At 53.3% G+C, this 21,510-nt stretch overlaps 6 protein-coding genes across 6 annotated transcripts; all 6 read right to left on the minus strand.

Moving 5' to 3' along the window:
* Window positions 1-1,281: 1,281 nt before the first annotated feature.
* On the minus strand, window positions 1,282-4,842 carry XPO1 (Exportin-1; the record flags this gene model as incomplete). The annotated part of the gene is made up of 7 exons (XM_049380584.1): window positions 1,282-1,519; window positions 1,567-2,120; window positions 2,202-4,378; window positions 4,426-4,497; window positions 4,553-4,625; window positions 4,680-4,709; window positions 4,777-4,842. The coding sequence occupies 7 exons, from the start codon at window positions 4,840-4,842 to the stop codon at window positions 1,282-1,284; spliced, it is 3,210 nt and encodes a 1,069-aa protein (XP_049229647.1).
* Window positions 4,843-7,050: 2,208 nt separating this feature from the next.
* On the minus strand, window positions 7,051-7,671 carry J4E87_009004 (uncharacterized protein; the record flags this gene model as incomplete). Its single annotated transcript, XM_049380585.1, has 3 exons — window positions 7,051-7,125; window positions 7,203-7,367; window positions 7,420-7,671. The coding sequence occupies 3 exons, from the start codon at window positions 7,669-7,671 to the stop codon at window positions 7,051-7,053; spliced, it is 492 nt and encodes a 163-aa protein (XP_049229648.1).
* A 684-nt stretch (window positions 7,672-8,355) lies between these two features.
* On the minus strand, window positions 8,356-9,258 carry RPL31 (60S ribosomal protein L31; the record flags this gene model as incomplete). The annotated part of the gene is made up of 4 exons (XM_049380586.1): window positions 8,356-8,562; window positions 8,667-8,741; window positions 8,900-9,009; window positions 9,252-9,258. The coding sequence occupies 4 exons, from the start codon at window positions 9,256-9,258 to the stop codon at window positions 8,356-8,358; spliced, it is 399 nt and encodes a 132-aa protein (XP_049229649.1).
* A 208-nt stretch (window positions 9,259-9,466) lies between these two features.
* J4E87_009006 (uncharacterized protein) lies at window positions 9,467-11,880 on the minus strand (the record flags this gene model as incomplete). The annotated part of the gene is made up of 2 exons (XM_049380587.1): window positions 9,467-10,630; window positions 10,723-11,880. The coding sequence occupies 2 exons, from the start codon at window positions 11,878-11,880 to the stop codon at window positions 9,467-9,469; spliced, it is 2,322 nt and encodes a 773-aa protein (XP_049229650.1).
* A 2,216-nt stretch (window positions 11,881-14,096) lies between these two features.
* J4E87_009007 (uncharacterized protein) lies at window positions 14,097-16,060 on the minus strand (the record flags this gene model as incomplete). The annotated part of the gene is made up of 2 exons (XM_049380588.1): window positions 14,097-15,909; window positions 15,957-16,060. The coding sequence occupies 2 exons, from the start codon at window positions 16,058-16,060 to the stop codon at window positions 14,097-14,099; spliced, it is 1,917 nt and encodes a 638-aa protein (XP_049229651.1).
* A 1,763-nt stretch (window positions 16,061-17,823) lies between these two features.
* J4E87_009008 (uncharacterized protein) lies at window positions 17,824-21,476 on the minus strand (the record flags this gene model as incomplete). The annotated part of the gene is made up of 3 exons (XM_049380589.1): window positions 17,824-20,739; window positions 20,790-20,998; window positions 21,047-21,476. The coding sequence occupies 3 exons, from the start codon at window positions 21,474-21,476 to the stop codon at window positions 17,824-17,826; spliced, it is 3,555 nt and encodes a 1,184-aa protein (XP_049229652.1).
* Between the last annotated feature and the right edge of the window lie 34 nt (window positions 21,477-21,510).

Genomic DNA, 21,510 nt, shown 5'->3' on the forward strand with positions numbered 1-21,510 from the left:
CCCACGATGTCAGGTGTGTGGTCTTCGGCCGCCGCCTATTCGGCAGTGGAGACAGGAGAAAAGCTCAAGACGTGATGAGGCTTGCTGGTGACAGCCCAAAGAACGGCCGTGCGTGGTTGGTAGGGAAGTCGAGAAGTGAAGTCACTCACGATGCAGCTGGCGGTACCCTGCAGTGGACCGCTCAATCCATAGACTCGCTTGGGCCTGGTCAGACAGCGCGTTAGCAGGTATTTGGAAGATGCCGAACGAGGGGCCTGGCTTGAGAACGCCACCGACGACTCATTGTAGGAGGGCCACGAGATTGTGCATACGCTGGCAGAAGGGCAGAATGCCCATGTCGTTCACACGACTGGAGAGCGCGGGCGAATCAGCGGGCGTATAGCCGCCACGAGGTTCAGCAACTGCTCACAGACGGATGTCGTTAGGTCGGTCGCATGGGGCAGGGGAGGTGTCGCATGCGGATATTCTGCCGAACAGTAGTCCCGTCGCGCTGTCTGCCCAATTGACGCGTCCGACGTTGTAGTGGCAGCGCCGCCGGGTTACGTAAGGGCCAGCTGTGGCTCCTGCTAGCTCAGCTAGGTAGCTCAACCGCAGAGGATTGCATCCGGGCACCTGATCGCGACTGCCGATGCACACGCCGCTCATCATGTTCGCACGCGCGCCCTGCTACAGCCATTATCGAGGCTCATCGGCATGTGGGTCTGTATATACGGGAAGGCAAGATTCTCCGCGATAGAGCCATGTATTCCGGCAGGTCTCGTCATACTGCATGCTGCTACCTATCTCACATCCAACCTACAGTGGGACGGCCAGGGAGTGAGCTCATACATACATGCGCAATAGCCGCAGGGCAGGACCAAGGAGACAAAAGTGGCAGATGATTCAATACTTGAGCTTTATTCTCCACTCTCAATACGACGTTGCCTCGACGCCTACAGCGCTCCCATCAGTTTTAGTCTGTGAGCCAAGCCAGGCTACGTCCATGCCAGCTAGGTAATCATGTATCAAATGAACAAGTAACAGGTCTATAGGGTATTAGACCAAAACGAACCCATTTTCCCACCCTCGCAAGTTTGCCGATACGACTGACTCTACGCTTCCCATCCAACGCAGCGTCGCGACCGTCTCTTCAGTCACCATAACCACTGATACTCACAAGCCATACATGTCCCATCCATTGAGAAGATCGTCGGAGCGTTTGTTTTCTGCAGACTCGTGGGGAGCGCGTGCGCTATCATAGGGCGTGCGCGTAGCCACATTTGCGTTCAACTCGACGTCAAGTCACAACTCATCATCATCCATCTCCGAAGGCTTCAGCAGACCACCGACCTTCATAGCTCGTTCACGCTCTTGCTCCTTCGCGGTCTTGGCAGCCTGTTCACGCTCCTCGGCAAACAACTCAGCATTGTCGCCAGAGAACTCCTTCAGGGAGATCAGGAAGTCGCGCAGAATGACCTTGAAACGGTTCAGGTCGGAGTTGGTCGCAAACAGTCCATCGATGAAGGATGCAATTTGGGCACTGAATTTGATTAGCATGGGTCATACAAGCTAATGGATAGAACTTACGTCTGGAGGTTGGGGAAGGCAGTCGCCAGCAGGTTGCCGACAAAGTTCCGCAGGAACTCTCGGTTCGGGGTGCCTGCCTGAGCCATATCTGGCGACGTGTATATGGGACCCTGCAGCTTCTCTGAGTCGACAAGCCAGAACATTTTAGCCAGCAGCATCGACTGGGACTTGAAACCGGCTTTGTGATCGCTATCAGTGACCACGAAGAATACATCCTGAAGAATGGTCGTGAAGAATGTTTGGAAGAAGGAGTTGCAGGTTTGCTGGTCTGTTTCGGACATGTTGGAAACCAGCTCGAAGCACATGGACAGACCGGCGCTCTCAACCTCACGGTTGTCGTGCTTGCTTGCCCACATGCAGGAGTCAATAACAAACTTGAATGATCGGGCATCGAGTCGAAGCAGAGCCGGGAAGCAGCGGAGGTTGATGGTGCGTAGAAGCTTGAAGAACTCGACACGGTGTTCGGGGTATTCCGAAAAGTCCTTGTTGATCATGTCCAAGGTGCATTCGAAGACGCTGTCCATGATGTTGATGATCTGATCCTCCATCATACTCTGCGATAAGGTTAGCATATGTTTTGATAGTGGCTGAGCGAGTCCGACCATGTGCTTGCTCAGATTGGGGCGCCAACGTACATGTAGCTTGTTGATAATCGTCGTCATGACATTCAGCACTTCGGCCTCGCGAGCATCGGGAACATTGTTTTTGTAGTCAATCAAGACAGCTTCTAGCAGCTTCGGCACAATGTTATTGTGGATCATCTCCAAGTCGTCGGCCTTCTCAACGTATGTGTTGATAAGTTTCAGAATCTCCTTCTTGATCGTACGAAGGCCGCGGACCTTGGGCATCTTTGTTGCAACGTTACCCTCTCGCTGGACAGCTTCGTCGATAAGCTGTGAGCTCGCGCGGTACATTGTCAACATGTCGAAGTATATCCGGCCGATCTGGGGGTAGAAGTAGGGTCCAATTGAACCACATGCTGCGACATTAGTCTTCATAATGTTACCAACAATCTTGATGACTTCTGAATCTTGGAGGCAAGCGGGGTTTTGGTTAGCTTGGGCGATAATGTTGTCCCATGCGGAGTTTGGCAGGGACATCAGATCGGCGATCAGGCGCTCCTGCATGCTCTTCTGTCCTTGTGCGCTAATCATGTAACCGCAGGCTTCGTAGAAAGTGTGGACTTGCTGGGGTGAGAGGTCGGCGGTGATCTTTCTCAGGTTGCGAACGATCTCGTCGATGAAGGGCTCGGTCTCTCCGGGCTGAAGAGCAACAAAGTGTCGTCGGCACTTGTTCGCGATCTTGATGAACGTATCGCAAGCCATGTCCTGTACACCCTCGTGGGTCTCGTGCATGAACTCGAATAACTTGTTGACGACTGTCTTGAGGAACTTCCAGTGGGCCTTGAGGAATCGAGGATATTGACCGACAATATACATGATGTTACTGGCGACAACGGCTTTGTTGTCCTTTCCTCGCTTCATCTCAGTCAAACCGAGTAGATCCTTAATGACGGTGACCAAGAAGCGCTTCTCTGTCTCCTCGTTCATGGCACCAGAGATGGAACCGATGGCCCAGCAGAGGGTATTGCAGTTAGCCCATGACCACTCTGAGCCGTCGACTTGGCGGGCCAGCTTCTCCGACATGATTTGCTCGGTGTCGTTAACGTCCAAGTGGGTAAGGAAGACGAGGCACTCGCGAGTGGACTTGTACAGCTGGATCGTGTCGCTCTCCTTCACGAATTCACGGACGATCTCACCTTCATCGTTCTCGACGATGAGGACTTCCTCGGGCCTCACCATCTTCTCAATCATGACTGTTCGGAGGTTGGACAAAATCTCGGTATACTTGTTCTTCCGTAGAGGGTAGTTGGCCAACTCGCGACCGCCGTTGCCGGGGATGCCCATGTTCAGGAGAGGATTCATGTCCGTTATGGGAAGCGCCTGCATCTCATCGTAGAGCTCCGAGACGAGCTTGGTCCAGTATTCCAGGCAGATCTTGAAAACCTCGCGATCGTCGATTTGGCTTATGCGAATAAGGTAGAAATGGCCATGCGTGAGGAAGTCCCTGTTCATTAGGTTTTCGATGACGTTCAGGTGCATGGTGAAGAAATTTGTCAGGAAAAGCGCGAGATTCAGAACGAACTCCTGGTCCCGACCATTGCTTGAAGAGTATGTGCTCTTCAGGTCCAGGGAAAGAGGTATGATCTTCGAGATGGCCGTCAATGTCTCGGTGAACATAGAAACAAGCTTATCGTCGTATGCAGGTTCTGTGTGTAGACCGGCGATTTCAGTCAAGCACTTCAGGGTGATGTTGCGAAAATCGGGGACTTCGAGGAATCGGCTTCGCAGGGTCTCGATCAGGCTTTGGCCGCTTGGAGGTGTCTCGAAGATGTAGCCGAGAGGGATCCAGTTGAGGAAGCGCAATAAGGTTTCGAGTGTCGCCTTAATCAGAGACGCCTCGGTGGCTGTCCGCAGAACCTCTGAGCAGAGCTGGTAGATGGCCGTGAACTCGTCGCACATGCTCTGCTTCAGTTCCTTTCGCTTGACCGAAGTCATCTGCTCCTCGGAGTAATCAAAGACTTCCTCAGACAAAAGTCGCAGGATGACCATGTTGTTCTCGCATATTCCTAAGCTGCTGTGGCAGGACGATATGATCTCGTTGATGAAGGTCGGCCAGTTGTGGGGCCACTCCTGCTTCAGGACGGAGACGAGGACGAGGTTGAGCTTGTTTAGGAGGGTGCGCTCGTTGCGGAGGCTTTCGTCGTTGTTGGACAGCGAGATGATCAAGTTGACGATGAAGTTTCGGATACCTGACTGGGTTAGCAGCGCTCGGAAGACGGAGTGTTCTGTGGCATACCCTGACACTGGTCTCGAGGCAGCACCTTCCATCTAGTCATGATGACATTGTCGAGAACCTGGAGTCCGAGATCTGCCGACTGTTAGCAACGAGGACCACCAGCCTTGTAGCACGTCGCTGCACTCACACTTCGTCTGCGGGTACTGCGCATCGGATAGGATCTTGTCAACAAGAAGCCATGCATCTGGGTTCTCTTTGAACTATGCGAGGGTTAGCGGGACAAGCCTACAGCGATGGTGATTGCAGACGCCTACCTGGTTCAGCGTAGCCTGAGCTTGCTTTTGCTATAGTGGGCGACATGTTAGCCGTGTTCTCATGGGACGCCTTGGCCGGGGTCGCATAGATACGTACTTGCTCACCGCGGCCCTCGTAGAAGGCGCGCACTGTGGCGTCGAGCTCTTCAATTGACAGAGACATGGCGGGCTGCAGCGCGGCGGGAAAAGCTCCCAATCAGCCTTGTGATATCGTCTATGTCCCCAAGAAGCTCAAGCGTGGGCTCAGCTTCTTGCAGCGGTTGCGTATGGGCGCGTGGGGCGTGGGCGGAGGGCGGGCGCGCAAAGGTTCGCTGCCTTGCAGAAGTTGTGTACAGACAAAGGTGGGGCACTTGGGCGGCGGAGAGATTGTGCGGGCACGCTTGCCGAGCTGCTGCTGAGGCTACTGGTAGTCGGGCGTTGCTAGACCTGAATCGGGTCCGTCTTCCTGGCTGCTCGCAGTGGTGGGGGTGGGAGGCGCTGACGTTGTTGCAGAGGCACGGGTTTCGCGGTGAAGTCGCGTTTGTCAACTGGAACTACCCGTGCCGAGAGGCAAGCACTAGTGCTCAGGGCTCCACACGCGATCGACTGATACCCTGCATCCTTCCTCCTCACATCGACACTTCCGCCGCATTGTCGATGCATGCAGATGCCTTTTTGCATTTATCTAGACACGATCACTATATTTGACTCTGAGAATTTCACCATGGCGACCAAGACTACCCACTCTGCGATAACAGCACCATTTACACCCGAACAAAGCAGTCTCTGAAGATGTTATACGGCTTCACATAACTTGATGTTTTCATTATCATCAAGACACACATCTGTCATGATTCGATCGAGCGACCAAGTGGCCGATGGTGGTCTCAATCAGACTATTGGACAGCTTGGTCACAGCTGGACGCCTTACCAGGCAGCCCGTCGGATATATGCGAGACATCTGATGGCTTGCATTTGCGCCAGATGCAACCTTGCGTCGACGCAAGATATTGAAAGGCCTGTACGAAATACATCAGAACGCAGTATCAAGCTAGAAACAATGGAGTGATCCATCAAGGGGCTCCTTGCATGATGCGTGCCTTGCCGCCTGTTCGCTACAAAGCTGCCTGTCGTTTCGCAGCAGGTTCGCTTGTGGCACAGCATATCATTGACAGGTTTTGTTCGGCTACTTCTTCAAACTGTAATTCACATTTTCCGGCAATGCAGAGCTAAGAAATGATCGAGAGCCATGGATTCACACCAAAATAATGCTAACCACCGTAAGTCTAACCAAATTCGCGTCGCTGAGCATGACCTAACCTCAGCATGACCTGGGCAGCTTACCACAGCATCCAAGTCCCCAACGATGCTCCTTTCAGACTCGGTGTCTCACCTGGGAAAGGATGGGGTGTATTTGCCACGCGAAAGATCCTCAAAGGAGAAAAGATTCTACAAGAAAAGCCTCTCTTCGTCATCCGGAAGCCCCATCGGATGATTGAGGAAAGAGATGTGTTTGCCGCCTACTGCGCACTATCGAAGAAAGAGAAAGCCCAGTTCCTCAGTGTTCGAGACAATGGCGACGGCATCTTTCCAACCATGGAGAGAGCTTTCGCAGAAAACTCGTTCACTATCCCCGCACAACCTGGCATGGCGCATGGATTCTTCCTTCTGCATTCACGATTCAACCATTCTTGCCTTCCCAACTGCAAAATTCCAGATGACGCTCAACCTGACGACTCCATTACCAGCTACGCCACCTGTGACATCAAAGCCGGCGCCGAGATACTCTTTTGTTACGAAACAGACTTTGATTACAGAACTAGGGACGACCGTCACCGTATACTACGCTTTGAGTGTGTCTGCCGAGCGTGTGACAGAACTTCAGACTTCCACGTTCTCAGCGAAATGCGACGCATCCTCATGAGAGGTCTCGATTACCTCAATACTGGTCACGATATAGATGACTCACTCCACGGCTCTAGGACTAGACCGATCATCGCTGATGCTGGGTTGAGAAAGGTAGCGGAAACGCACAGTATCTCGTTGTCTTTCAGGTTCATATACAACCTGCTGATGATGGCGCTATGTGAACAGGAGGGCCTGTTAGATGAGTTTGTCGAAAAGCGCATGTTACCAGGTATTGTGCAACTAGCTCAGTTATTTCGCACTGAGAGCAACAGAGAGATGGCTATGAAGGCTCTAAAGCAGGACAAATGGACAGAGAGATTTGTTGTTTCGTCGTATATGTGGGGATCGCGCGATGCAGCGGACATCGCTTTTGCACAACACTATCGCTTGCTGGCTAGTCGTAGTAAAAAATAATTCTTCAGTATGTGGAATCGTTTGATTACCCAGGTGCAGATACAGCCTCTCCATGAGCCTACAAGCGACTTCACTCCTTGATCCTCCCGTCCTTGACCATCTCCCGAATAGCATCAATACTGCTCTCGACCGCTTTCTTTGCCATCTGTCACTTCGTCAGCAACCAATCGAACCCCAGCACATGTCATGCGCGCAATCTTGACAAAAAGAGTAAGTACTTACACCCTTGAACTTCTGAATCTCCTTCTCCGCCTCCGGAGTCCCCTCCTGCACATGCGGCACAACAAACTCAAACATGTACGTCATGTTCAAGTCTTCGATCTCGCCAGACGGACCATCAGAGACGATGTTGCGAATATGCGTCCCATCCTCCTGCTCAAAATCGACCTTCAAACATCATCAGCCAAAAACGTCGACTTTACGAACGATTTGTACTTACCCAACTCGGCCAGTAGCTCCTGACAACCTCCTTGGCCTGGTCCTTGGGCCCCATTCCCTTCTTGAACTTGACATCCCGGGTTACTACACCATCTTTTTCTTCGAGTACGTCGCAACTCTCAATCACAGGGACGAATTCTTGGGCGAACCGGATCTTGCGCTGTAGGCCGGCCCAGATTTGTGCTTGGTTGAGTACCGGGGTTGCGCCGGCGGGATTGATACGGGACGTATATGCTATGTTGAAGTTCACCATGTTTGCGGTTGTTCTCCAGGGTGAGGAATGGCTATGTGGTGTGATAGTTGGGTTGTGAAAGTTGGTGGTTCGCGTGTCACAGGCGGGGGTAAGACGAGTGTCTGACGTCAACTGGGGATGATTGATGAAGGTCGAGATTATGCAAATTGCATGTTGGAAGTCGCTCTGTATGCTTTATCTATATTCTCTGCTAAGGAATTATTGGAGCAACTAACATGCCGAGCAGTATCCAAGGCTTTGGTAAGCACCTAATGTTCGGCTCCCCCCAGGGCCGAGCTACGTAGAGCCGCTTATGCAAGGTACTTTCTGGGAAAGCGCGAGAAGCCGAACATGGCCTGCATGTGGCAGCTTACTACTATACTATCAAGCTTAACTCCTGTGCGCAGTAGTGAACAAGTTGGCGTCATCTACGTAGGTAGACAATGTCTGCGTTGCTGTCAGTTATGGTAAGACTTTGTCCATCGCAAGCATTTCATATCGAATGTATCACTCATTTTGGCAACAGGCAATTGAAGTGGTTCAAGTCTCCAAGTCCATCAAACGTGGCGGGGCATGATCTGTCATTGAGGTATCATTTCACCAGCCTTTCGCTCTAGATATCCATAGTAGCTACTCAGCACAACCCGCCGGAACGCCATGCTTTTGATATGCACATCATCCTTCCCCCTTGTTCGCGGGATTCCTCTAAGCATCCTCAACAATCTGGGTGTGGAGACCCTTGGGGTCCTTGACGTTGACGGCCTGGACGTAGGAGTAGAGCTTCTCCTTGGCGCCCTCCTCGTCGTTACGCTTACGGGAGATGCGGACACGGAGACGGAAAGGAACGCCCTTGATACCGGACTCCCAGACCTTCTTGTTGAGCTGGGGGTCTAGACGGACGTCGTTGGTGCCCTACATCGAGACAGTTAGCCTGAGTTTGTACAAATGGCGGCACCATGACAGCACGCGCACGTAGCGCGCGTGCCATGGGCCGGTGGTTCTTCCATAGCACATACCATAGCCTGCTTAGCGAAAGCGCGGATCTCCTTGACAGCCTTGGGGGCCCTCTTCTTGAAGCTTACGCCGTGAACCTATACCCAATGTATTAGCCTTATGTTCTCTTCAGTCTTCCGCCCAATGCCTGCGTGGCCAAGGGTAGGTGCTCAAGCCAGTGTGATCGGCCTGGTCGAGCACCCACCCAAGGTTCCGCGAGACCATCTGTGGACTTCACAAAACTGAATCAACATACGCGCTTGTGGAGGTGGATGGTGTATTCGCGGGCGACGACATCGGCGATGGCGCTGCGGCCGGTCTTTCCGGCAGACTTCTTGCCGGCGGACTTGGTGGTTGGGGCCATTTCTGGAGGGAGAATATGTTAGCAAATGCTCAGTACAGCAATCAGCTGGGATCGCGATTCGCGACTGTTGCGCAAATCGACTGTTTTGAGCACAGATTGGGAGCGCAATACATACTGACAGAGGTTCTCGCTGCGGGGGTTAGTCGACGATGAGGATGCGAGTTTGAGGCTTGGAGGTCGAAAAGTAACGATATTCGAAAATCGGATGCCACCAGTGTGCCCGCTTACTTAGCGCGCTGAGCACGGACCATAGCGCACGTGAGTCGAGGCTCGTGCAAGCCCTGGAGTAACTGGAACACCATGGTGCGTTTGGCTCAATAACAAAGTGTTTCTATTTGGGTATCTGTTGCTTTATAAAATGGCTTTTCGTGAATTTTTAGGTTGTTAACCAGGCCCGCACCAAAGCAATATTCGTAGAACATCCTTTTGCCTTCCCAGAACGCCCGCTCCGCAAACTCCTTACACATGACCTGGCAGGTCGAATTCCTTACCGCGCTTTTTGGTAACATCAAGATCATCCTCATCGTCGTCTTCATCTTCATGGTGTTCGCTTTCATCGCTGCTACTCTCCTCGTCTTCGTCGTCCTCATCGTCTTCATCGCCGGCAACGAAGCGATTCAGCCGCCCACCATCTTCACCCCAGAACTGCAACCCTTCGGGATCACGATCTTGCGAGAGATCTAATGTCGGAATTTCTTCGAACAAAGCCGGATTCAAATCGTTCCTGAAGCGCACGAGCGACTGCGTGAACCGCTCAAGAACGTACTGCGGGAGTGACGGTTCCTTAACCGTGGTACCATCTGTCGCGGGACGTTCAGCGCGGTCGTCGTTGCTGAGATCGATGAAGGGCACATCTTCAGCTCGGATATCTCCCGTGGGGTTGAGATAAGCGTCGAAGGATTGGCGCACGCGTTCAAGCATTTGCTGTGCAGCATCAGGCATTTGAGGCATCTGAGGCATTTGTGGAAATTGCGGTATCTGTGGGAAGTTTGGCAGCGGTGGGAACTGCGGTAGAGATGGAAATTGTGGCATCTGAGGCATCTGCGGCATGCGCGGTCTGCCAGGAAACTGCGGCATCTGGAAAGGGAAAGAGGGCAGCTGACCTGGTAGCCATGTCTCTTCAGGCTCATCTGGTTGGAAATAGTACCGAGGCGAACGAAGTGGTGCTTGGGAGGAGGGCGAGCTGACGCTCACAGGCGATCTCGAGCCTGAATCAAGGTCGGCGTCTAGTATCGCATTGGCAGCTTCTTCACTCTCTGGCCCGTTCAGAATGCGGAGCTCATTGGTGTTGTACGAGTCGCATGTACCGCATTGGTTGCCAAGCCAGTGATATTTGACAGAAGATTTTGCTGAACAGTCGTTGCACTGGACGACTGCCCGTGTGTTTGCGAACTGCTCTGGCATAGGCTGACCCTCGATTGCTTGAGTCAACTTCTGCCACTGCAGATCCATACACACAGCACTCTTTTTGCAAATTGGGCATTTGTACGCAGTCTGCATGTAGAGGTTGTAGCATCCTTTGTGGAGATAGTGGCCGCAAGGCATTGACACGACAGCAGTAGACGAAGTGAAGAGATGATCGCCGCAGATTGGACAATCGCCCTCGGTAGCACGCGGGAGGCACTTGTGCGAGGTCGCGTGAGAGATGGATATGCAAACATTGCAACTCTGCACACAATCAGTCTAGTCCAAAGTGCGTCTAAAGCAGGACGTACCTTGCAGTGATAGAAGTCTTTGCCCAGACCTTCTCCTCGCCGGCAGATACCACAGTCTGGGCAGTGGTAGATCTTCTTCTTGCTGTTGTTGTCCCAGAGCTTACAAATGTCACAATAGTAGCATGCGGCTTCCGTCTCACAGTTCTTGCACACCTCGGCTGCTGGTTGGGGCGTACCGCATGCCATACACAGCATGTTCTGTGTCAGCTTCCTGTTCAGGTTGTGGTCCTCGACTGCATCGTGGCAGTGTCGGCACGTGTACCAGCGGCGGCATTCGAAGCATTGCACTTTGACATTGCGCTTGTAATGCTGGCAGCCGAGCACAAGCTCCCCTTCGGCGCTGTCCTCCTCGTCGTCTTCGCCGTGCTCTGCGCCGTGGTCGTGATGGGGCCGATACGTGGGGTTCGTGTCGCCCTCGCGCAGATTGTACGAGATCTCGGGGGTCACGTCTGTGGTGGACGAGTAGGGCGATGACGCATGGACATCGGAGAAGAGGGACTGGCCGGAAGTCGGGGTAAAGGGGCGGTCGTGTGAGATGAAGCTCGCGGGGGACGTCGGGCGCATGTGGTTGTACTTCTCCGTCATGAGGTTGTGGATCATGCGGGCGCGCTCCTGGTCGGAGATGCTCAGGGCGCGGATCTCGTGGATGCGCTCGCGGAGATGGGCCATGCCATCGTCAGCGGGGAGCAGCTCAGCCATGGCGCTGGCATGCTGGCTGGGGGTGCTGGCGGGACGGAGCGACGAGGGCGACGGCGCAGTCGAGCGGGACGAGTCGAAGTCGAGGTGACGGAACTGATCAGCGAGGGTGCGGGATGGATTCGCAGACATGTCGACTGGGGTGTCTATTGGCAGATCGTCATGGCTCTGCTCCTCGTCAACAACCGCGCTGCGAGGCCGCTGCGAGAACGACGAGTAACGTCGGAACCCGTCGCCCAGCACTGTGGGCCGGCCGTGAGGTGCTTCGGTGATGTTTCTTTCACGTGCGCTCACGGAGCCCGCGTCCGTTTCGTGCTCCCGCCGTGGCACTGCCGCAGACGCAGAGTCGTGATTGTCACATGCCAGAGACCGAGCTCCGTCATGGCTCGCCTCGCCAACGCCTGAGAAGCGGCGTGCATGGCGCACAACGGGCTCGATAATAAAGGACGAGAAGAGACTCATTGGGTCATGGTGCTCGTTAGGGAGGTGTGGGAGAGGAGAGGCGTCGTCTCAGGACGCGCAGAGGCCCTCAGGCGCTGCTCGCACTGTGCTTCTCTTGACCACGTTTCTGTGGCTCAGTTCTGGTCATGCTCTCGAAACGCCACACTTGCCACGAGAGAACCTTGGAAAGCCTGCTGCCTGTCTATTTTCGGGCCTGCCTCACTCCGGTCCGAATACGCCGTACGCTCGTTATCGCTTTTCGTCTTGTCTTGCGAGCTCGACATGGCCGATCCCGCACCCGCAAGCATTGCCGAAATAGGCCCACAGCAAAACACTCTTAATCGCTGCCACAGACACGATCGCACTGTTATCACGATCACATCCGAGGCCCACACTGGATCCCTTCGCCGTCACAGTCCCACAGGGCGTGGTGCGGCGGATCCCCCTAGCCCCGTTACCACACGCTATCGTCAGCGTCCTCAGTCCACCCGGAAGAGCTGGAAGGCATCGTACCTGAATACGCCAAACTCAAAATCACACCACGCAGAGGTCACGGCAGCCCGTGTCAATGGACATCTCGACTAGATGTATGGTTTGTTTTTGTACGGCAACGTTTTCACCGTCCGGCAATGCATCCGTGGTCGATTCTCCACGCGACAAGCCCTTCTCACGTCTGACCTCACAAGCGTTGGTGTCGTAAGGCCACCGACTCACTAAGCAGAGTACCGTATACCAGAAAGATTCCACTTCATGTCTCCCAATTGAGCAGGTTCTGAGATTATCCGTCGATCATAGCAGAAATCCATGGAAATTACAGAGGACGGTTTGGCGTTCCGGTGCCTTGTGAGCCACGCATGACGGCGCCACAGTGGCAATCCGCATCCTTCGACACCTGGGCCGCTCCACCTACTCCTATACCCGCTCTGTACTACACACCATTTGTCGTGGCGACTTCCTGACAAGGCAGTTTAGATGAAAAACTATGGATTGCGGCGGACTTTTCGCGGTCGCTAAAAGGACCGATGCCATCCATCGCCCTCTACCACCCGCAGCACCACGATACAAAGACATACTTCGCCCGTTAACGCCTGACTCAACTTAAAGAGTTTTCAGTCGCGCATGCACGACCACGCCGTATAGAGCAAGTTTTGGAGAAAACATTGATTACTGTTGCGAAACCTGGGTGTAGAGACGAGCCATTGCAGCCTCGATGTCAACAATTCCACGGTACGACAGCGGCATGACGCATCTCGCAGTCATGTCGCCGACCTGCCTCCCATGGAACGGTACTTCACGATACTACCATAATGAGCAGATTCCACAGTATCCATTGATTGCAGTCGCCATATCGTGGGTGAGTGAGTAGACGGCGTGAGGTGTTGACATGTCTTGTTGTTCACGCTAAGACATCCACACCAGACAAGCTTCCGCAATAATACCCTGGATCGTCCCGCCAGCCCCTGAGATACCCGCAAAAGGCAATATTGTCGCATACTGTCGAAAGCTGTATGCGATCCACGGTTGAGTTCGTTTCGAGGCGTCTTCTTCCCGTCCGTTACCCGTGGGTCATATCGCCAGGTCAGGTAAATCGTTGGGAAGCCTTGATTGCAGTCACGATTTCCTGGATGACTATGCGGGGCGGTGCCAACAGCTATGACTCCTCTAGAGCACCAAATTTCCACATTACTATAAACAGCGCTGCCAGAAAAGGTATCTCAGAGTAAAGTGTTGAAGACAGCAGCACTTTCACGGTTCGCAATTAAGGCTAGATGTGCGCTATCGAAGTTTCCATTCACCCCTTAATCTCCTCTCTAGATCAGCTCGGCATCGTCTCCGTTCAAAACATAACGTTAGTCTTCTGGTATAACTTCTCTTTTGGGCCCGGCGTTGTTATGCACTTCTTTCAAGGTCACATCCTCCTATAGCGACTCTTCCCTTAGACGAATCTTCTTGTATTCGAGTACAGCAGCCATCGGTGGTGTCTTTGACCCATTTTGCTGTTTCCTTCTGATACTCTGTCTGTATCAGCAGACGTGCAACTTCCTCGCGGCAGTCTACCTATGCGGAGACAGCAGGACGTGATCGGCAAGAAATGTGAGAGGGAACATTCAGCCTCAGCTCGCTGCCGAAAGCTGGTTAGCGACCCAGCCGTCACAGTCAGCAGTGCAGGTGTCCCGTGAACAGAAACTTTGGTACTCATTAATCGTTCGTCAATCGTTACATACATCAAGCATCCTCTACCAAACAACAGCTCTCTTTCTTCTCGTCGTCGCAGTACCCTGCCTCACCGCACTCTCTCCCTTCAAATCACTCACACACTTCAAGTTGTTCGGCCTCGCCGTATCCCTAGCACTATATGTCCATTTACCTGGACTTCCGTTCACAGCTACCATAGTCCGCTTTATGGTACCGTTGAGAAGCAGCGTCATGACCTTGTTATCTCCGTTCTTCACATTGGAGGTACATGTCGCAGTGATGCTGCCGGATTGCTTCGACTCCCAGGTGTACGTGTCCAGGGTGACGGTGTCAGCCAAAGTGGGGTTGATTTTGACAGTGACGGTTGCCTTGCTGGTCTTTGTGGCGTCGGTCTTGGAGGTGACGGTGAGTTCGAAGGTAAAGGATGTCTCGGTTGTTACTTTTGGTGCTAGGAATGTGGCACTGGGGCTGTTGGCGTTGGTGATGCTAACGGTGGCCGAAGAAGGTGCGGTCTTGGTCCAGCTGAAGTTCAGATCAGTGTCTTTGAGACCCTCAGCGGTGTTGGAACCCAAGAGTGTTACACTAGTGCCGACGCGCAGAGCAGACGCAAAGCTTGCGACAGAGGCGATTGGGGCAGTCTGTGGTGTAGCTGGCTCATCTGGGCTGGGGTTGGGCGAAGGGGTAGCTGAGGGAGTAGCTGAAGGGGTTGCGTTGGGGTCTGGGATGTCTGCGGGACTGCAGATCTTGGATGGCGATGGCGGGCTGGGACCTGGGAACGGTGACAGAGGTCCGTACTGTTTGCCATCAAGGAAGTCACCCTGTACCAATCCACGGATATCGTTGAATGGGTAGGCTGGCGGGTTGGTTCCAGGCACATCGACCTCAGGGAAGATCCATTCGCTAACAGCTGCAATGAATTGACCAGCCTTGATACCGTCCTTAGTCTCCTTAACCGGTGTGTTGGTCGTAATGCGGTACTCGCGGGTGAAGGGAGCTTGAGCTGGCGAAGCAATGCGAGCCTCCCACTTGCAGCGAGTCTCTTGCTTTGGAGTTGCTGTACCGATGGGGCGATATGTTTCCTTGCCCGTGCAAGGGTCGACGTCAATAGCACTGATAGTGACTATAGCGCCGGAGCAGCTGGACAGGAAACCAATCACGCGAATATCGGCAAACTCCACATTTGGTGAGTTGTCAGGAACGCCAATGAGGAAGTCCTCAACGCGAATGTAGTTGGGTACACTCTCGCTAGCTTGTGTCGTGATGTGCAAGCTGATGCACACGATCGACGAGGCGAGGATTTCATTGCCACCAACTTTGAGACCAGAGTACTCAATGAAGTCGCCGACCTTGAACGGAACCATGCTGAGTGGATCTTGGGGCGTGAACGACTGACTGTTGGGCCGATTGGAGCTTGAGCACTTGGCGGTGTTTCCAGAGTATGGAATACACATAGGAAATCCCGAGAACGATGTTACCGAAGGACTAGCTGTGTCGGCGATCCAGTATTTCTGAGAGTTATACTGGGGTCCAAATAGGCCATCAGGGTCATTGATTCGGACAGTTGGACCACTGGCGATCTGAAGCGTACCGTCATCGTTGATTGCCGAGATATATCCTTGGCTGCCTTCGAGACCGAAGCGTTGGGCGACTGAAACCTGTCCAGCAATAACTTTACCGCCCACAATGTTACCAACGACGGTAGTCTCGAAGCCAAGGGCTCCTGCATCGCAGAGTTCCCGGAACGGTGCCCACACTACGGGGAACTGAACGATGAGATTCTGTGGCACTTCAATATTCCAATTGTTGACTGAGATTGAACCACCGGAATTGTACTCCGTGCTCTTAGCATTGCAACTGCATTATGTTAGCATCGAATTCATATCCGAACGTGACAGACGTACCCGTCCAGAGATCCAGTAACAGTGAACGGCTGGATGTTCGGAAGTTGAGCTACACCCGTTGAGGCCAGCGCAAGGAAAGAGGCGAGCCTTGATACGCGAGACATCTTTTATTGTCCAGTTCGATGAATTATGTTGGAGGTCTGGTGTGAATGTGATCAAGGTGGGGAGATGAGCTGGTTATATATGTGTCGTGGAGGCTACCTTCTCGCATCAAGTTGCAAGGTAGTCTTGCTTCTCGAAGTCGGACAGGGCGACATAGTACTAGTGCACTAAGATGGATACTCTGAGCTTGTTAGCCTCAGTATCATGGAGATAGTCAAGCGAGTACTGGCCTCGAAGCCTGCCTAACGCTCCAGCCAGATCACAGCTGCCTTTGTGACCAGTAACACATCGATGGCGGACGCCGTCGATATTTCCAAGACGTTCGGCAAGAGTGTAGTAACATGGGGCGGGCTGCCACAAGATGTTTTTTGCGGTGTAGTTCAAGGTGCCGGCGTACTGCTTGGACTTCCCCTTCTAGAAGGACAAGGATCCTTTTCTCTTTCTCAGAGATATGATAGGCTTCCATATGACCTCTCGCTAGTTTAGTCGCCGCAAGACTACCAGAGACTGATCTCGACCTTCTCAGCCCTGCGTGGGCCATCGTACCCACATGGGGAAACCTGGGGTGCGGAAGCGGCTGACAACTGCCAAGACGAAGCTTCTCGTATCCAGATGTACGACTACCAAGATCTGGGTCGCCGATGGCTTGGATCGGGGTCTAGCGACTTGAGCTGGGATCTCCGCTGCCGACAAATTGCCGCATCTCTTGAAGATAGTCGTGGTTTCCTGTACCACAGCTGCAGGAGTAATCTTGGAACTTCTCAGATTCGTAAGATCAGTTGTACGCGCGAAGACATCAGAGGTGATGCGAAACGTGAGCAAGGCGCGCGAAGTAACATGAACACAAAGTCAAGAAGTTGCTGACTGCATGCGCTGGCAAAGTCTTCAGCTACGAGCTTGTCGTGCCAAGAATGAGGCTTGCAGTGTGTGATCTGCATCATGGACTATTCTGGTGCCTGTTAAGCTTCACAGCCTGCAGATCTGACAAGACGCGAGAGAAGAAGTGCGAAAACCCCGACTTGCGCGACACGAAACGGGAAGAGAGAAGCGATGAAGTAAAAGCGTGGCTGATCCAGAGCTACTCAGCTGGGTCTTCCTCGACGACGTCTGGCTTGGCACTGCATGTGCGGAGGCAGGGGCGGAGCGCTCGTATTGGCGCTACCCCCATTACGGGTGCTCATGAGAAATATCAAATGCGCATTCGGATCAGTAGGGTTTCGTGGAGGCGACATCGCATTCCGCGGACTCACCGGACCAGAGGTGATCATGGACGGGAGGTGGTGAGGTTCCAGACTCCCGGAGTCGCTTAACCTTGGAAGCTAAGGTTATGCGCGCCATTCACGTGGCCTAGGGCTGGAAGCACTGACATGCATCCCTAGGACTTGCGAGTTCGCAGTGGCCACTGGAGCAGGAAGCGGCGCTCGTCAAAACTTCAGCCAGCCAGTCAGCCAGGCAGTCAATAGCTATCGTGCCATCACATGTTTGCACGATGAAGATCATCATTCTATACTATTTCATCGTGTCAAAGCGAAATGAAATCGTCTCTTGGAACTACGTACAGAGGAAGCGCCATAACCCTTGTAGCAGTCAGACAGCCTACCTAGGTACCATGGTAACGCCGGAGCGCCATGCTGCAGCCGTGATATACAGCAACAAATCGATGAGAAACATCAGAGGACATGCCCCTGAACGTACTTTGCCGTAAATGTGCGTAGAGAACGAATTCGAAGAGACGAAGTAAACAATCGTAAACCCACATTCATACTCAATCACCGAGAATGCTCTCCTCGTCACCATTAACTTCGGCATCCTCCTCGCCATTCGCAATTGGCTCCACACCGTTAGTCTGCTCGGCATCGCCATCAGCCATCTCTTCATCCTCAATCCCGTCACCAGGGATCTCCTGTTCGTGCTCCTGCTCTTCTTCCTCGTCGCTATCTAGCTCAACTACTTCTGCGCTCTTAGCCGATGTGGCATTCGGCTTCACCGACTTTGGTATCTTCTTAGTGACTTTGCGCTGTTTGGAGGCATCGAGATGATTCACAACCTCTCTAAAGTTTGGTGTGAGCTTCAATCTGTTACGCTCGAGACGCTTGCGCACTGCGCCTGAACCATCGCTGTCGAGGGCCCCGGCATGTATTGCATGTACAATGCGCGCGCCGAACCGGCAGAACTGATCGTCTACCAGAAGAGCGCGCACTTTCTTTTCGGATACACCATGCTCGTCCGCAGCGTCTTCTTCGTCACTCTCAGGCTCGTCGTCCGGATCGATAGGCTCGTCGTCGATGTCTGGCTCTTCTAAGCGCTTGTGGGTGAGCTTAGCTAGATAGTTCTCCCAGGCCGTAAGGATCTGGAGAATAAGTTTCGTAGTGTTACCATCGATGTCGCGACAGAGAGCTTCCCAGTCGTCGTTGGCTGCATTTGAACCGCGACCCTGCGTCTTCTTGGGCGTCTTCACCATCCTTTCCTTCTTGACCCTAAGGTTGCAAAACATGGTGTGGATGTCTAGGAAAAGGTTTGTCGCGTTTAGTCGTACTTCGGATGTGCCTTTTCGACCCTCCATAATTTTCATCAGTGATGTGACGCAGTTATCTCTTCGCTCGACCAAGGCCATGAGTTCGTCTTCAGGCATGCTGGTACCTTCTTCGACATGAATAGTGCAAGCCTTGCACTTCCACATGAAGTATCCGAACATTAAGTAGATTGCATGACTGACAAGAGTGTCGTCTGCCTCCTCAACTTCTCCGTCTGCCTCTTCGACCAGTACTCCGCGCTCGATTATCTGCAGTACTGCGTCGACAGGTGGCGTATTCAGGGCGGCTTTCTTCCCCTTGCCTTTCGACTTTGCAGGAGTAACAATCTGTTCGAGCAGAGTAGCGTTCGAGACAACTGCTAGTTGCGACATCTTCAGTACGACATTGGATAGCCCACGAAGAACATTCTCATCAAGATTACCTCGCACGGATAAATCCTTGTCTCGTCGAAGCGCGTCGAAGGTGTTGATCAGGTCATCCCAAAGCGCTTGCACCTTAAGATCCACGGTTTCTCGTAACTCTTCGCTCTCTTGAGCATGAAGTATAGACTTGATAGCTTCTCCAAGGACGCGCTCGTTGTGATGAGTGAGGAACTGTTTGTTGATGTCGTCAAGCAGTGTTATGAGAGCTGCATTCTGCCGTAACTCCTCAAATACGTCGAGGTTCAGCTCACGCTCCAACTGAAGACACAATGCTGCAGTTTCGGGTATAGCGCCAAACTTCTTCAGAAGCTGAGGAATGAGCAAGGAGAGTCGTCGAGCCATGTCTGACTGCTCTTCTTTATCGCTCTCGCGTTGCGTCTTGGTTTTCTTCTTATCCTTCTGCATGTCTGCGAAGCGCTGTAGCCGAATACGGACTGCAGCACTCAAAATGTCCAGGAGAACAGTCTCATGCTTCTCTTCGAGCCGACATGTTTGGCGAAGCATGATTTCGGGATCTTCGCTCTCGTCCTGCGCAGTCTGAGAATGGTCGTAGAGGAGATAGCCAGCTACAACCTCCCATGATCGGATTTCAGGAACAACGTCGTACAGCGCTTGAGCCGCGAGCGAGCAGCGGGTCTCAATACCGTTGGCAATCAGCTCCAATTCTGTGCCAGGAGACATGCGTTGGATCTGTGAAGGGAGCTCAACCTCGTCTTCGTCGTATGAGAGCAGCTGGTCGACGAGGCATTTCAATTTCAGCCATTCCAGTCGGGGGTTGTGGTATTCTTCCTCCTCTTCGTCGGCTGGCGCCAAGGCTTCATTGAGAGCTTCTTCGCCTCCCATATCTTCTACGGTGGCCTCATATGCGGCGTTAACGTTCTCAGCGAAGAAGCCTACCACAGCCTTGCGGACCTTTGCATCGGAGTCGAAGATGAGTTTACCGACGGAATCGATGTCATCAGGCTCCAGGAAGCCTGCCTCGCGAAGAATGTCGAGCAAGTCCACGGCTGCAGCACGCACATTGACCTCGGCGTCGTGCGTGGCCATCTCGACGATACGTGGTCGAAAGCGTTCCGTGAAGGTCTTCAGTCCAGCCAATTTACTCTCATCTTTGAAGAGCCGCGCGAGCTGGTGGAGAACCTCTATGCGTGTCGATGGATTTGGATCTGAGAGAACCCAGCCCAAGTAGCGGAGTTTCGTGCCATCGAAGAACTTGTCGGGGTATGCGATGATCCAGTCTGCCAGCGCTACCACGCTGTCGACTCTAATCTTAGGATCCACGTCGCGATAACGATGGACATAGACTGCGGCGAACCAATCATCCAGCTGCCCTCCCACGAACTCTAGCTTCTGGTTGTACTCTTCTATCTCGTGGTCCGCCGCGGAGACACGTGCTTTGTTGACTCTAGACTTCTTGGCTTCCGCTTCGCTTTGACGAACGCGCTTTGCTGTGTTCTCGACGAGATCGGCGGCAACGTGGGCTAGTGCAGTCGTGATGGCTAACGAAGCAACCGTGCTTGTGTGACGGAAAGGACGGTTGCCGGTCGAGGACATGGCGCCCAGCCACACCGAAATATTCTCGATAAGCTCTGCGCTCTCATACAGAAGGCCTGACTGCGCAGCGGTTTGTATGAGAGTGATGAAAAAGCCCTGTAGCGCGTTCCTGAAAGCGTTGCCTCCGCCGTCTTTGGCCTTGGCGATTAGTGGGTACTCTGTGACTTCGTACTGCGATGTGTTAACAAGTGAAGAGTCGTGTGCGAAGTACCGCAGCCTACCTGCTGGAATTCTTCTTGAATCTCGGCTACGCGGTTTGGCGCATTGTCTGGATCTGCTATGTCGTCTTCATTTATCCGCAGATCGCAGCCTGAAGCTTGCAGCACCAGGTTGACAATCTCAGCCACAGCTTTTGCTTCATGCTCGTTGAAGCGGGCGACCCATCGTGCAGCGACATCCTCGAGTCGGTCTCCGCTGGCAAACACATCGGCTGCCGCATGTTAGCTTGTGTGTGTTCCCGACGTACCCGCACACGTACCGTATAAGCCTTCAGTCTCATCGGGCAGCGCGCTCTTGCGCACAGGCGCCTTTCGCGGCCGCTTGGTAGCCGGTTTCTTGGTCGCATTACTGGCGGACCGAATCGCAAGACTGACACTCTCGCCGTTCGTCTTTGCCTTCTTGGATGCGGGTTTGCGCGCAGAGGCCTTGGCCTTGTTCCTGCGCCTGCGCTCTTTCAGTTCTTCCTCATCTGGCTCGTCTTCGCTGCTTTCCTCAGACTCGTCGTCAGACGGCGGCTCTGTCGCGTCGACTCCGCTGTCGTTGTCATCGCCGCGCTTGCGCTTCGTGCTGCCGGTTGGACTTGCGCCGGGCGCGAATCTGGCTGGTCGCTTGGATACGCGTCCGGATTTGCGTCGCGCGGCCGACGATGCGACTTGATCAGTCCCCGAGGGTGATTCGGTCGCGCTCATGTTTTTTGCGCGCGATTGGCTCGTTGATGATTGT

This window comes from Alternaria ethzedia (genome assembly GCF_023757985.1).
Source record: "Alternaria ethzedia strain BMP 0044 chromosome Unknown scaffold_31, whole genome shotgun sequence".
NCBI classification, from domain to species: domain Eukaryota; kingdom Fungi; phylum Ascomycota; class Dothideomycetes; order Pleosporales; family Pleosporaceae; genus Alternaria; species Alternaria ethzedia.